At 46.8% G+C, this 15104-nt stretch overlaps 1 protein-coding gene across 1 annotated transcript; it reads left to right on the top strand.

Moving 5' to 3' along the window:
• Positions 1–268: 268 nt before the first annotated feature.
• On the top strand, positions 269–14885 carry LOC119435698 (organic cation transporter protein-like). Its single transcript, XM_037702434.1, has 3 exons — positions 269–317; positions 4236–5029; positions 14823–14885. Exons 1-3 carry the CDS (start codon positions 269–271, stop codon positions 14883–14885), a joined length of 906 nt encoding a protein of 301 aa, XP_037558362.1.
• Positions 14886–15104: the final 219 nt, after the last annotated feature.

The following is a 15104-nucleotide window of genomic DNA, read 5'->3' as shown; positions in this document are numbered from 1 at the left end:
TTTCGCCGCCCTGCGAGGCATCTGCGAATTGCAAGTGAAATCTTGAAAGTTGAAGTAGAACCGAATTTGATGGAGTAGCCATGACAACCGCACAGATGCAAGGAACTTCCAGCGCTTCCACTCGTACCCCTTTCCGTCGTACCACAGCTGAGTCACAGCTGCACACGACGCGTTTTTGTGCGTGTTATGCTGACAGGTCACCAAAGGCAAAGATTTTAAGCTCCTCTTCCCCAAGCACCTTTAACTGCAGCCTTTCGGATAGGGCGCGATGGATGAAGGTTCGCTGACTGCCGCCATCAAGGAGAAGCCTGACAAGTGTACGTTCATGTGGACCTTCTGTCCAAGCTCGCGCTGTCTGTAGGAGAAACTGCTGCTCTCCAGTGCACATCAAGTTATCTCCCGTTGCCTAATGAGGACTTCAAAACCGTGGCTTGGTCAATCACAGGTGACGAAGATGCATCCCCTTCATCAGTGTTTCGGTGTCTTCTAAAGTCGGGGTCGCACATTGTTAAGTGTCTGCCGTTGCATGCGCACACCTGAGCCACTTAGCTTTACGGCACTCTCTTGCCGCGTGTCCCCTTGTTGTGCACCGGAAACACCGATTATCACGCTTCAGCACCTCTCTCTTATCCGCCACAGACATCTTTGCGTTACAGATGCCGGTCTCATGGCCATTCAAATTACAAAATAGACATCATGTGCTCTCTTTAATCGTGGTGTGCAGTGCCGCAGCACTAGGCATGTTCGTCGCTTTAATGTTGCTGTGGCGCCTGTCCTTTAAAATTCGTCACTGTTGTCTCTCGGTGCTATCGGCCCGCTGTATGATCTCCCGCGTCGCACTTCTTTTCTCCAAAAACGCAGGAGCACCTCCACCTCACTTCCCTCGTTCGTAGCCTCGTTTCTTCGTTGGTATTCCAGACGAAGGTCGGCAGGCACCGCTTTCTTTATTATGGTCCAACAAAGTTCCATAAGTGCCGACACTCACGCCTAAAGAAGTGAGGCTGTACACCTGTCTCTACTTCGTCGACGATGCCGCGCAGTTCGCCGAGATTCCGTGAGTCTCGCACTGGTTTGATGTTAAGTAGCCGTGACATGTGGTCTTCTATGATTACTTCCTTTCTGCCGAACCTCTCCTTTAATAGCGATAGAGCAACTTCGTAGTTGCCTTCTGACAAGTCAAGTCCTGCTACCGCAGCCACCGCTTTTGCTGTCAAGTAGCTGAGGTACTTGAATTTGTCTACGTTTGAGAGATTCTGGTAGCGTTGATAGTCGACTCAAACTGACTCCAGAACCCTTGCACTCTCGAAGCTCTCCGTTGATTTGTTGCTTTCGAGCTTTGGCAGCTTTACGGTGGGGCGTATTTGCGAATTGTTAGCGCTGAATTCTCTTTGATCTGAGGAGTTTAGTGTGTGATCTGATGAAGCATTTGTGCTGCTGAGTCGCGTAGCATGCGTTGTACCTTTGTTCTCAGCCATGCTGATCTCTTCTCTGTACATTTCGGAGCATGCAACTTCCTCTTCGAAAGCTTCATCTTCAACGCCTTTTCTATTTCCGATCTAGCTCTTTCAGCGAGTCCTCTTTAAGATAAAGAAGATTGAACTTTTCTTCCAGCTCACCAATTGATGCGTTTGCCGTCCATGGTGGATGCTTCGTTGAGCAGCTTGGTGTAGATGTTCACACCTCGGCCCTTCTTCGCTTGATTCCTGTCGATTTCCATTTTCGACGTCCCTATTCCCGGATTACGGCACCAAAATGTTGTAGATAAGAGACGGAGACTTTTTAACTTATCGAAAAAACGACAGACGTCCCGTTCATTTTGAACGCATCAAGAAGACTGATTTATTCTGACTAGAAGGTAGGAAAAGAGAGAGAGAGTAGAGAGAAAGGAAAAATCACAATTTCACTGTGCCAAACAGGCTTCTTGCACCCCGCACGTGCACCAACCCGCTCCAAACCTGAAGGGCACCACCGCACTGCCTGTCGCTGTTCGTAGAACGCACTCGCCAGCAATTTGCACGCAGATTATGTGTGTCAAGTGTCCGGCGCTTCTGCCTAAGCGACCTCAGCAGTGTCGTTTTAGGTGGGGGAGTCCTCCTCGCCACATCGTCGGCGGCCCCTGCGCGGGGATGCTTTGGCTTCAAAATGGAGGATATACCAGCTTCCTCTAAAGAGAAGCCTAGCAGTTGAAGCAAAATCGTCCTGGTCCGGGACGAGTTTCTTCAACTGCGAGGCTCTTCTTTCGAGGTACCCGTAAGTTTCTTTTGTAGCATTGCTATGATTGGGTCTCATTTTCTATTTATTACTTCTGTGCCCCTAGAGGGTTCTCCCTCAACTATTACGTCAAATTACAGTATATTTAGAAGTAATTTGCGGTCTTCATTAGCTGCCCTATCTGAAGGCAATTCTAGCAAAACGCTTTAACCATTTGTTTTCTCTTTGAGGATTCCCATAGAAATGCTGAATTTGGCGTTCACTCAGTTAAAAAAACTGTCAGTCCTTCCACTGGGGTGGAGATGGAAGACCAGCGAAGCTGTACTATGCTGCGAATCATGTATTTCCAATGGTGACTACTAAGATGTGATTGTGTAATTGATTATTTGAACTAATAAAGAATGAGACTATTTATTATCCGGTGGTTTTCATTTATTTAGTGACCAGAGGGACCATGGCCTCATGGTCGCTACGGTACACCGCCATAGAGTACTCGTATGGCAAAGGTTGGCACGTTCTTCACAAACACGTCACCAACGCCGCGCGCGGTCGGTGCGAACGCGGGCAAAACGGCGCTGCCGTCGACAACAGTTGTGCACGTTGTTTGTGTGACCGCACACAACCGCTGTCAAAACGTTGGCTACGTGACGAACGGCTAAACGCCGTTGTCGACACTGTTAGGGGAGAGGCGTGCATGCGCCGCAGTGGGAGAGCGGCACGCACACACACAGTCTAGGGTGCTTCGATGCCCTCCTCGCCCACACTCCCGTCCATTGAGAATCGCGTTTGCTCTCCGCCGTGCCTTCGCACCCCGTGAAAGCGCACGTCCCTCGCTCGCTTTCACTCGCACATACAGCATACGGCCAATGAGAGTTTTTTCTATTGCCGGACGCGACGATCGAAAGGTGAGCCCTTAACAGCTTCGCTGTAATAAATCCTCTTCACGCTAGAGGAATTATGACTGCTTATACGAAGAAAAAACACCTGGAAGAAATTGCTACGCAACCACAGCTTTAAAATTGTTCCGATTATGACGTACTGTGTCGAAAGCAACAGCTGAGTATTACATAAAGCATCTTGATTTTCTTTCTGATGCGCATGAATTTCGCCAAGTGCTGATATGCGAAGGTACACGATAGAATTGTAACAGGTGTGACGACTGTTGAAAATCGGTGCCTAAAAAATGTATCTCATCTATACCGTTCTTTCCCCCTTCTTTACCATTCTCTAGCTTCGCGGATGATAGCTAGCTTCATGCTCGTCCGACGGTGAGACGTAAATAGTGTCATGCCATAGGGACGTCACAGTTCGAGTTCAGTTTCCGTTTTCTGTGGCAAATGCCCGAATTCAGAAATCAGCAGCGTCGAGTTTTTGCACATCCCGAACACTTTCGAGCTCTTTGATGACGGGCTTAACATCTTGCATTAGGATCAATTTCCTGACTTTTTCGTCTAAAATGTTAGTGCATGCTAAATCTATATGTAATTGCTAGCACGAGTGTAGAGTGACGTCTGTATGGTATAAGCAATACTGGGGAAATCATCCGAATACCTAAATAATCCAACGCATTTTCCTAAGCCAGTCGTAATAACATAGCGGAACTGTGAATTAATGATTAAAATGAGAATTCCTTTGGATAGAGTTTCCTGCGACATTTTCTAATGCACGTTTCTGAATGCAGCGCGCGGGACAGCGTATGTCAGCAACGTCATTGTAAATGTGACCATTCTCCGAGTGAAATCCTGAGGTTCCGGTCCCTACCGCAGTACAAAGGTTGTCTTTCGACGAAAAAGTACAATCGCACTTGTCACTTGTTTTGTTCCGGAGGGCTTTCGAAAAGCACGCGCAAAGTGCGCAAGAGATTGTAAGGCGAAACGTACAAAGTGTGCTCGAATCATCCAGCCGACGCTCGCACAAATCACTTGGGAGCGACATGCCCGCCGTGCCTGAGTGCGCCTGGCCCTAGCAACAGCTACTCGCCGTCCTGGTCGCCTGCAGCAACTTCTTTCTGGCACTCAATACAGTTGGATCGGCATTCATCCTGCCCGGGGGTTTGTCCTTCAGATGTGGAAACAACTCGTCGGGGATCCGTGCGACATCCTGCGGCGGGGCGGCTGCGACCGGGGGAGTTCGAGTACGCGCCGTCTACGGTGCCCACACGGCGGTGAACGAGTTCGAGCTGGTATGCGACCGGCGCTGGTTGGCCGCCTCGTGCCAGAGCCTGGCAATGGTCGGACTAGCGCTGGGCGCGCTCGCCTTCGGCCGCATCTCGGACCGCAGCGGCCGGCGCGTCGCACTGCTCTGCGGCGCCGGCGTGCACGCCGTCGGTAGCCTAGCCGCGGCGCTCGCTCCCAGCGCCGCGGTATACTCTCTCTCGGCTGGTCACCTCGCTGGGTGCAGCGTCGGCGCCCTCCCTGGACGTGTTGCTGGTGGAGTCGCTGGTGCCGGCACTGCGGAGTGCGGACAGCGTGGCAGTCTCGCTCGGCTTCTCGCTGGCGCTATCTGTGCCGCCTGGCTCACCCCGACGCTGTCCAGCGCTGGCGCGGCCTGCATGCGCTCATGCTGCTCTATGCGGCCATCGTGTTCGCGTGCTCGCGCCTGCTGCACGAGTCGCCCGCTGGCTGCTGGCCGCGGGCGCCTCGACGACGCCCGCGCCGCCGTTGCCCGCACGGCTCGCTTCAACGGTCTGCCCCGCGGAAAGGTGCAGATGCTCGTGCAGGGTTTGGCCAGTGAGGAACGCAGTGCGCCAGCGACTCCACTTCACCACATCGTCCGTTCTCGAAATCTGCGTTCCTACACCGCCTTCATGTGGTTTCAGGTGAGCCTGAATGCTCCACGCTCTGGCGAGTCCTTTCGTTGGCCTCCTATAAGCGCAAGAAAAAGCAATCTGAAACAAGTGTTCCCAGAACCGACAAAAAATAAAGCTGCATGCATGCGCGAAACCTTACATTTGTTACAAAAGTGATCGAAATGAAAAAGTTGACAATGTCATAAAGATTAGAAAAAGAGTCCGATGGTTGCGTTCACAACGTTCAAACAGCTTGGTATGGGTGTCGAAATATGTTGCAGTAACTTGATTCGAGGCCCATTTGTCTAATGCGCGTGTTTATTGACATTTTCTTCCAAGGTCTGTAAGCCTCCTTTTGGCTTCGGATGAATCCACTTGAGACTAGTTGTGAAGGACCGTTTGTTGGTCCAGTTGGTCTAACATAGTTACTTCCAGACATAGCGCAAATAATACACACACACGAAGAAGAAACGACAGGCGCGGACGAGCGCTACTGTTTAATACGCCCTTCGATTTATAAGGTCGTGTCACGCCCCCTTCCCTATGCGAAGGCGATAAAACAAATCTAAAAAGTGAACAATACGTACTACTGTCTGCCTCGGACAACAGAGTAATCCAGTTCGCAACTGTGCAAAAGAATAGACGCTTCGCTTAGACATATAGCTCAATTCTTGAGTATAAAGAATGCTTCTAAAGCCACTGGAACCATGTAGTTTGCAGATTTGTCTAAGAGTGGTCTCATAAAATCGTGCCTTGCAACCACACGTGGTCAACCAAATTTGTCATCTTTTACAGCGAAGCTGTATACCTCTCGTTGGTCGGAAATTTTGGTGGCGTAAACACAAAACGCCACGATAAATTGAGGGCAAACGGGATAGCTTTCATTGCTTTGCGATCAGGCATACAGCATATATATATATATATATATATATAATATTCAAAAAAGAAGCACGTAGAAAAACATAACAGGACTTTACTGACGTTTAGGCCGGGGTCCGGCCTTCATGATGAGGCACGCATGCGCGAAACTCTTGATGAAGTCCGGACCCCGGCCGAAACGTCAGTAAAGTCCTGTTATGTTTTTCCTACGTGCTTATATTGTTGAACTACTTCTGTGCCGGCTCCTGTTATTCTTTACTTCACATATATATATATATATATATATATATATATATATATATATATATATATATATATATGTTTTACCCTCAAGGCCCGGGGCATTGCAGAGGGGAGTGGTATGAACAGTTTCAAAGGTTACAAGAATGCAGTATGTTACAATAAAACGAAGAAATAATTATTGCTGATATTATACAATGTTAGCTTAGTACAAATGAAAGGAACATAAATCCAGGTTAGGAAAACTAGACAGTAATAATGTTTGATGAGTACAAATAACTGCTACTTATAAAATAGCTATTGCTTGTTTAAAGGCATTGTTATCAGTAATAGTAACGATGTCTGCAGAGAGGTTCCCGAGATCTTCGCGGAAGAAATGACTGAAAAATGCTTTTGTTGTGGCACGATAGAATACTTACTTTGAGATAATGATCAATGCGATGAGAAACATGCATTGGTGGTGTAATTAAATAATTTCGTAGCACAGTGTGATAGTATAGTTTATGAAACAGAGCTAGACGGAATATTTTTCAGCGAGAAGCTATTGGCGGTAAGTTGAGGTTACTTTTCATAGTGCTTATGCTTGCAGTTCTAGTATACAGGGTGTTTCAGCGAACACTTTCAAAAATTTTTTAAGGTTGCCTGTGGCAGATAGCCCAATTCTAGTTCATGAGCTGGTCTACTCGAAGAGGCGGACAATACTTTCACAAGAAATTGAAATGCATAATCGAATCATTAACAAAAATTCACTAATTAAGTTTTTAACTAATTACCTGATGGCCCATATTGCAATCTACAAATTGTAGCCGTGGGGTTCACAAGGCGGATCCGCTTGAAATTAATTCTCCGGTTGACACCAGTTTCGAGATATTAATTCCCGAACTTTGCGGAAAAATGCATTGACGTTCCAGTCGATTGTGCTTCAATGCAGGAAGCGACGTTTTGTTAAGAAACTAACTGGAACGCCAATGCATTTCTCCGCAAAGTTCGGGAATTAATATCTCGAAACTGGTGTCATCCCGAGAATTCGTTCCAAGTCGATCCGCCTTGCGAACTCCACGGCTACAATTTGTACATTGCAACATGGACCATCAGATAATTAAAAATTTAATTAGTAAATTTTTGTTAATCCTTCGATTACGCACTTCAATTTCTCGTGAAAGTAATGTCCGCCTCTTCGAGTAGACCACCTCATGAACTAGAATTGGGCTATCTGCCACAGGCAACATTTAAGAATTTTTGAAAGTGTTCGCTGAAACACCCTGATATAGTGTACTGGAGATTATCGGTGCCGGCACGGTGAAGTGTGAAAGGGGAAGTCGACGAACTAGTAGTGCGCGCTCGATCGGTGTCCAGCTGAGACTGCTCCGTCTACTTGTACTTCGGATAGACGCCCTGTGGACTTACAAGAACGTCCCGTGACATCTCCAGTACAATAGAAAGAATGAAACGAACCGAATTATTTTGAACAAGCTCAAGAGAATTAATTAGGTTAACTTGGCATGAATCCCAAACAGCAGATGCATATTCTCATTTTGGGCGTATTAGTGTCGTATACAGCAGTAGTTTTAAAATTGGTGAAGCGGAATGAAAATTTCGGCGCAAATAACCTAACGTCCGGTTGGCATTGTTAATAATGTAATTAGCATGAACAGCCTATGACATGTTAGTCGTAATATGAACTCCAAGGTACTTATAGTTGTCAACGGTTGGCAATGTTATCCAGGTCATACTGAGGTAAGGCATGAGCCGCTCGGGATATTGTTATGACCTTGAATTTGTTAATATTAAGTTCCATTAGCTATTTCTTGCACCAGCTAGAAATAATGTTTAGATCGGCCTGCAGTGCAGTTATGTCGTCGGAGTTACCTATTTTGCGAAAAACAGCGCAGTCATCGGCAAAAAGGTGAATATTTGAGGATATTTCTAAAGGAATGTCGTTAATATGGACAAGAAATAAAAGAGGACCTAGTAACAGAACCTTGTGGTACACCTGAGCATACTTTAGTGAAGGAAGAGTTATGGTCGTTTGCACTGACAAACTGAAAACGATTGGTCAGAAAACATTCTATCCATTTTAAGAGGTTACAGTCAAGATTAAGAAGACAGTTTGTATAGTAATAGCCTGTGACATACCTTATCCAATGCTTAGGAGAAATCTAGGAAAATGCAGTCGGCAAATGAGGATTGATCTAGAATGCATTGTAACTTGTGGGTAAACAAGATGAGCTGTGTTTCGCACGAATATGTTCTCCGGAATTCATATTGCACTGACGTGAAAAATGAATTAGTTTCGAGAAAATCAAGCAGGTGACATATATGATGTGCTCCAGCATGTTGCAACAAAAGCCGGTGAGAGATATTATCTATAATTAGCGGGAGCAGATTTAACACCTGATTTGTGGATGGGAACCACCTTCCCACTTTTCCATTGTACAGGCAAAGTAGATGCGTCCAGTGATTGTTCAAAACGTTTGGTTAATATGACGGAACTGTAAGTAGATGTGTTCTTGAAAATTTTAGTACTTACAGTATCCTAACCTGGGGAAGTCTGTTATCTTAAATTTCCAATGAGTCGCGCAACACCAGATGTATCAATGACGATGGGATCCATGACTGAGTAACTATACTGACTCATAAAAGGTAAATGGGAGCTTGAAATTGGCGAGAAGTTTTTGTTGAACTCTGTGTTTAAGACCGAAGCACAAGAGTGAGCAGGAATAGGTTCACCGGAAGGATCATTCAATGTGATGCTATTGTCGGCAGAAGGGTTAATTAGGCGCCAGAATTTCGATGCACTGGTGCTTAGCAACGATAAGAGGACATTAGTTGGGAAATTAATCTTGGCGACCTTCAATGCATTTACGTACTCCATCAGCAGTTTTATATTTTTCCCAGCGTGATTCACTCAGTGACTGATTGGCTAGTCGATAAAGAGGCTTTTTCCGGTTTTATAAACGTCGGACATGGCTATTATACCATGGTGCCTGGGGATTATGTGCGGACAGGAATGTATGTTACCCTTAGGCGTTCGACTTCGGCTGCAAACATGTTCCAGTTGAACTGGACAGAACGGTCATTACAACCGTGAAGAAAAACTGCAATAAATTCAACTAGCTCGTTATTTATGGCGTCAAAGTGAGCTCTCTTGTTTTCTTCATTTTGCTAGTTTGAACAGAAGGCGTGGAAAGAGTAAAGGTGAGCAGCGCATGATCACTGATGCATGGGTTACCGGGGAGGCGAGGTCGGGGCTAGAAGTCAAGATTAAATCTAAAGTGTTCGCCTAGTTAGGTTGGTTCGGTCACAAGCTGCGAGAGTGAAAAAAACGGAGCACAAATCTAAGAAACTGCTTGCCTCGGTCTAAAATGGCGATAAACTTGGTGGCTCTGTATTCCACGATATGTTTGGATAGTTGAAATCACCAAGCAGAAACAACGGGGACGAAGGAAAACGTGTGTGAGCGGTGTTAATCGTGCATTGAAGTTCGCCAAGGAATGTAGCTGTAGCGGACGGATAACATACGCCGATTATAACTTTTATGTGGTCAACAGTTACTGCAGCCCATACGATTTCGAGATTAATTTGTACATGAATGCAAGAAGATGGAATATCAGATGATATAGCCAGAAGAACACCGCCTCATCGACGCTCAGTTCGATCGAAACGGTAGACTGCAAAATTATTAGCATCCTGAAAAATTTCCAAGGCATGCACGTGGGCTGAAAACAATGTTTCGGTACGTGCTATAATACGTGTACAGCACGTGTCAATAGCAGAAGAGAGTGAATCATGTTATGAAGTACACTTCTGATATTAGTGAATAGGACAGTTAGGCGGCATTGTGAAGTACGGCCCCTCATTATTTTGAAGAAGCTTGTGCAGCGTTATCACCCAGACGGTGCCAAAGTGTTGCAACTTGACCTCTTCAATTTGTCTGTCTGCATGTTGTAGCAAAAACATTTCTTGTTTTTGTTAACTTGTTGTATCGAAGCTGGAACTGCGGTGCGTTTGGTTGAGCTTTGCCAAATTCAAGTAGTTTTTTTTTGTTGCGAGCAGTGCGCGCATGTCATTTAAGCAAATGAAATAAAACGCTCATTTGCTCAGCAGGGTCATCCGGCAGAGATTCAAGCTCTAAAGGGGCGTTAGAGCGTGTACCAGGCCCCGGGTTCGCTTCTACGTCTCCCGAGCACAAGACAAAGATTAACATAGAAAAGAACTCGCAAACAGTCTTGCAGAGCACCCATGGGCACGGGAGAAGGAGTAAACATCGATCATCCGATTTCTTAGCATGCAAGAAAAGCTTGTTACACACCTGCACACAGAAGAAACGCAGATTTGCAGCCATTCTGGTAGGACTGCTCCCGTGCCCACTGAAGCTTAAGCGGACGTGCTGGTCATTTAAAATCTTGGCGGAAAATGATGTCGTCGTCGACTGGGCTGGCCGCTGATAGACGAGTTGCATCGAAGGCAGCGTGTGCATCTTTGGTGGGGCGATCCATCCGTGGTCAGACGGTGTTGAAAGGCCCATGTTCAGTGGTTGCGCACAATCATGGAATTGGGCGCGATGCGCCCGTGACGCCGCCAGTACAGGCACCATGTGACCCGCTGTCAGAGATTGACACATTGCGACTGTCGCTATCAGAACTTGCACAAAGAAGAAACGCAGATTTGCAGCCATTGTGGTAGGATTGCTCCCCGTGCCCACGCATATAATATTTCAGGGGCGCAGCAAGGGGGGGGGGGGGGTGATGGGGCTTCAGCCGCCTCCCATCCCCCCCGAAATTTCTTCCCGGCCCCACCAAAACAACCACCGGCGCCGGAAATCATTAGATTTTCTCTGCAATGTCTTTTTCACGCTGGAAAAGACATTTCGGTACGAACATTGGGAAATCGGGCTGGATTTCGTGACAACGCTTCTGCGCTTGGAGTAACATAACGCAAGTAGCCCCATCCGAGCACAAAGTTTCAAGGGCTTTTCGATCGCGAGCGGGCGCGTCGCGGCATCTCGCAGCGGCCGTGCAATCTATATGGAGTGTATGGATTTCAATTCCGAACATTGTGGGTATAAAATACTCATAAACTTTTCACCCGAAAAGTGCACTGACATTTCCAAAGCCGTGCTTTATATTTGCAATTCTGGAACCTTACGGGTTTAATAATCTTATAAACTTGGGCCAACAAGCGTGCACTGGATCCCTCGTATTCACGCCGTTCCAGAGATGGAAGCACGCGCTCGAAATCTTCCATTCACGAAAATACTAAATATCACCATGACTGTCAGCTGGCAGCTGATAAATTTCTCCAAACATCTTCAGAAAGCGCGCCCAATGTGATCGATCAGCTGGACTAGGGCAGGCAAAGTAAAATAAGAGAAAACAGAAGAAGTTAGCGGCCTATTATTGAGGCAGTTCTGTTTTGCGGGCGACAAAGTCTGGCTCTTCGTGGCCATAGGGACAGTGGTCCTATGGATTAAAGCAAAGTCCTGGCTGGAAATACTGGTATTTTCAAAGCGCTTCGCATGCGAGCTGATTGTGGAGACCTGAAGAACCATTTGGAAAGTTGCCGCTGCAATCCCTCGTATTTAAGCCCAGATGTACAAAACCAAATTGTAGAAATTTTTGGTGACATTATCAATGAAAGCCTAGATGCAAAAGTAAATGCTGCAGCTACTTCTCCGTAGTTGCTGAAGAAACGACGTATATTGCTGGAATCGAACAGCTTACTGTTTGCGCAAGGTACATAAACAAGGATGCGAACGACATCGAAGTGTATTTAGGTTTTAGCACCGGAATAGATGCCCTCGCTCATTGCGACTGGAGGTTCTATTAAATGTACAAACTGCTGAAGATTCTCGTGACCACTTCCAGCGCAGCTAGGGAGAATATTTTTAACATGAGATTACTAAAAAAAACTACTTGCGCTCTACAATGTCTGTGGAACGCATGGTTAGGCTGGCGCTTCTATACGCCCACAGAGACGTCGGCATCAACGTGTCCGAAGTCATTGACCGCTTCGCTAAACTTCCCCACCGAGTAAAGCTTTTCTTTTAGACAGCGAAGCAGCAAAAATCAATTCAAGTAAAAAGCACTGTGTCTTCAGAACTTGTAATTATGAAAACGTGTTTCTGTTCATAAGCTTTTAAAGCCGCAGAAATTTTCACCATTTGTAACAGTTAGCATCATGATCAAAATTATCATACGAATACGAAAATTAAGAGGGCATCAATAACCAATTTTGACCGACCTTGCTCATTGAAAGCCCGGTCCACGCTGCGTTTCCCAACAAACACACTCGGATATTGGGTAGTTTAACTTGTCGCATCATCTGTGGCTTTCGTTTGTCCTTTTCTTTCCTTTTTGGCTACCTGCTTTTATTTCTTTTTTGAAACGAAGCAATAGCCTTCTTTGATTTTGGGTGCACAATAACTGTTGCCGCTGGCAGGCAGCTAAAATGCAGAATTTCGTACTGATTTCTGCACCTTCCTCTATTATTCTACCCATATGATGTTGTCGCGACCGCAGCATGGCCCAAGTACATATAACGATTTCTGCGATCATAGTATTGTTCTTGCCTGGATCGTCTGTCTTTCTGTGCGCAAATCTGTGACTGAGCAGCATGTTTATTTGTCTTGTTTGGCACATTATATACAGTGGCGTTTGCTTAGATACGTAGATTTATTGGAGACTTATACGTACATTTAAATATCTTGTTGCGAGTTTTGTGTATACAAGCAGTGAACTTTGTTTCCGGCGACACTTTTTTGCCCTTTATCAAGTTGTAGCTTCGCATTTGTATATTCTATTCTATCTTTGCAGTTCTAATGTATATTTTGCAGAACTCCTGCTTTTTATATGTACTCACTGTTGGACTATCATCTCAGTGTAATTACAATACACGACCGGCAACAGCTGCTCCTGCGCAATCTATTGCAACGGAGGACAGCGTCATTGAGTTTATTTCTCTTGCCGTTGCACGTGTACAAAATGTAAACAAGGTTCGTGAATGACAAAGATTCATGAAGATAATTGTCCTCAACTTGTTCTTTTCATGGCCTTTACGTTTTTCATATCAGCTGCATGCACTGCTTCGCTGGTTTCAAAATGATATAGTTCTAAATTTCGTGTGATGTTTGCTTTACTTATTAATAGACACAAAGAAACCCGGAAGCATTGATATCGTATTTCTGCCACTATTTTTGGACCTACTAATATATGCTTGTATGAAAAAAATACATACTTTGCTTGTATTCACAGTGCGTAGCGTTCAATTATGTGCTTGCAGCATCGAATATACAATGACATTGGCAAAGGCGACCCACTTATTACGCATGTATTTGATCCCCAGACAAATTCTATAGAAGGAGGCTGCGCTGCAACCTGAGCCCCCCCCCCCCCCCCCCCAGCCCGAACAAAATTTCCGGCTACGCCACTGATATATATAATATTGCTACGAGAGACACATTCTGCCAGGGGCAGACGACAAAGAAGACGGTTCTGTCGGGTGCTGGTGGCTGTCCACCATCTTGGCTTCTGTGTCTTTGTAGTGCAAATACAGTGTAAATAGTCCCGCCTTGTGTCGTTTTACGTAACATCTTTGTGATGGAGGTGCTGGGTAGTTCCCTGTTTCCATCACGGAGCTCCGCAACGGCCGCTTCGTCACGCTTCCGACCATGTCAGCTCGGTGCAGGCACAACGTCTTCACCCGCTGCCCCTCCCGTGGCTCCCACCTACATCGTTCTGCCTCCTGCTCGTGATCCTGGCGTCTTTTCCGGCCAGGATGGGGTTGACGTCGACAATGGCTCAACCTTTACGAACGGATCAGCGCCAGCTACAGGTGGGACCCGACCCTTATGCTCGCCAACGTGGTTATTTTACCTCGATGGCCCACCACGGTGTGGTTCGAGATGCACGAGGCGGACATTACAAGCTGGGACTCTTTCAAAGAGAAGATACGCGACCTTTTCGGTGACAGCACTGGCCGGCAGCATGCTGCGCGGAATGAACTTGCGATTCGTGCACAGACATCCTCCGAGTCATACGTCTCTTACATCCAGGACGTTAACGCTCTTTGTCGCCAGGTTGACGAGCACATGCCTGAGTCCGAGAGGTTTTCTGATGTGCTCAAAGGTATCGCTGATGATGCCTTTAACCTGCTCGTCTATACCAACGTTGATACCGTCGACACAATCATCAATGAGTGTCGGCGGTTTGAACATGCCAAGAGCCGCCGTATAACCCAGAGATTCACCCGGCTGCCCAATACGGCTGCAACTTCATCGTGTGATGCCGTTCGCCTGCCGCCAACCTGTGACCACGTTACGCGTATTGTTTCGTCGCGAGATTGAAGCTGCCTGTCCTGCACCTATTCCACCACCCGTGTTTACATCCCACGCCAGTGACCCAACAGTGTCAATGAGTGACCCATCAGTGTCCCTCATTCAAGCTGTAGTAAGGCAGGAGTTTGCCAATCTCGGCCTTCCATTGGCGTGCCCACTGACTCGTCCTGACGCTCAGCCTTATTCCTCTGGACCTTCTCGACGATCCTACACCTCTCCTGTCTCCTTCCGCAACCCTGCGGAATGGAGAACGCCCGACGATCAGCCCATCTGCTTCTCCTGTCATCAAGCTGGGCACATTCCTCGTTATTGCCGTCGCCGTTGGACCTATGCATCTCGCCAGACCTCCATGCACTCTACTCCTTTTAGACGTCCAGCCACTGGTTCCTCTACTTACTACTCGTCATCCTCCCACGAGCCTCTTCCATCTGACGCCACTGCTGCTGTTCGCCGCTTCTCCCGCTCCCCGTCACCGCAACGCCGCCAATCCGCTCTCCGCAGTCTCGCCGCTTTTCCTCGCCGTCCTTCTCTGGACGCTCGCCGCCGGAAAACTAGATAGTGCAGCTTATGGAGGTGAAGCTGCAATGCCGTCGTCCCCTGCAAATCCTCTGCTGACTCTACCCACTCACCATAGCCTTCTAGAAGTCAAAG

Source organism: Dermacentor silvarum, unplaced genomic scaffold (assembly GCF_013339745.2).
Source record: "Dermacentor silvarum isolate Dsil-2018 unplaced genomic scaffold, BIME_Dsil_1.4 Seq838, whole genome shotgun sequence".
Classification (NCBI taxonomy): domain Eukaryota; kingdom Metazoa; phylum Arthropoda; class Arachnida; order Ixodida; family Ixodidae; genus Dermacentor; species Dermacentor silvarum.
This window is presented reverse-complemented; position numbering and strand designations above follow the sequence as displayed.

Excerpts from the sequence above, each read along its gene's own strand:
- LOC119435698 (XM_037702434.1), top strand. The coding sequence starts at position 269 with ATGGATGAAGGTTCGCTGACTGCCGCCATCAAGGAGAAGCCTGACAAG. Across the intron at positions 318-4,235 it reads CAAGGAGAAGCCTGACAAGT|TTGGATCGGCATTCATCCTG; the intron begins GTACGTTCATGT and ends CACTCAATACAG. Across the intron at positions 5,030-14,822 it reads CCGCCTTCATGTGGTTTCAG|ACGTCCAGCCACTGGTTCCT; the intron begins GTGAGCCTGAAT and ends TACTCCTTTTAG.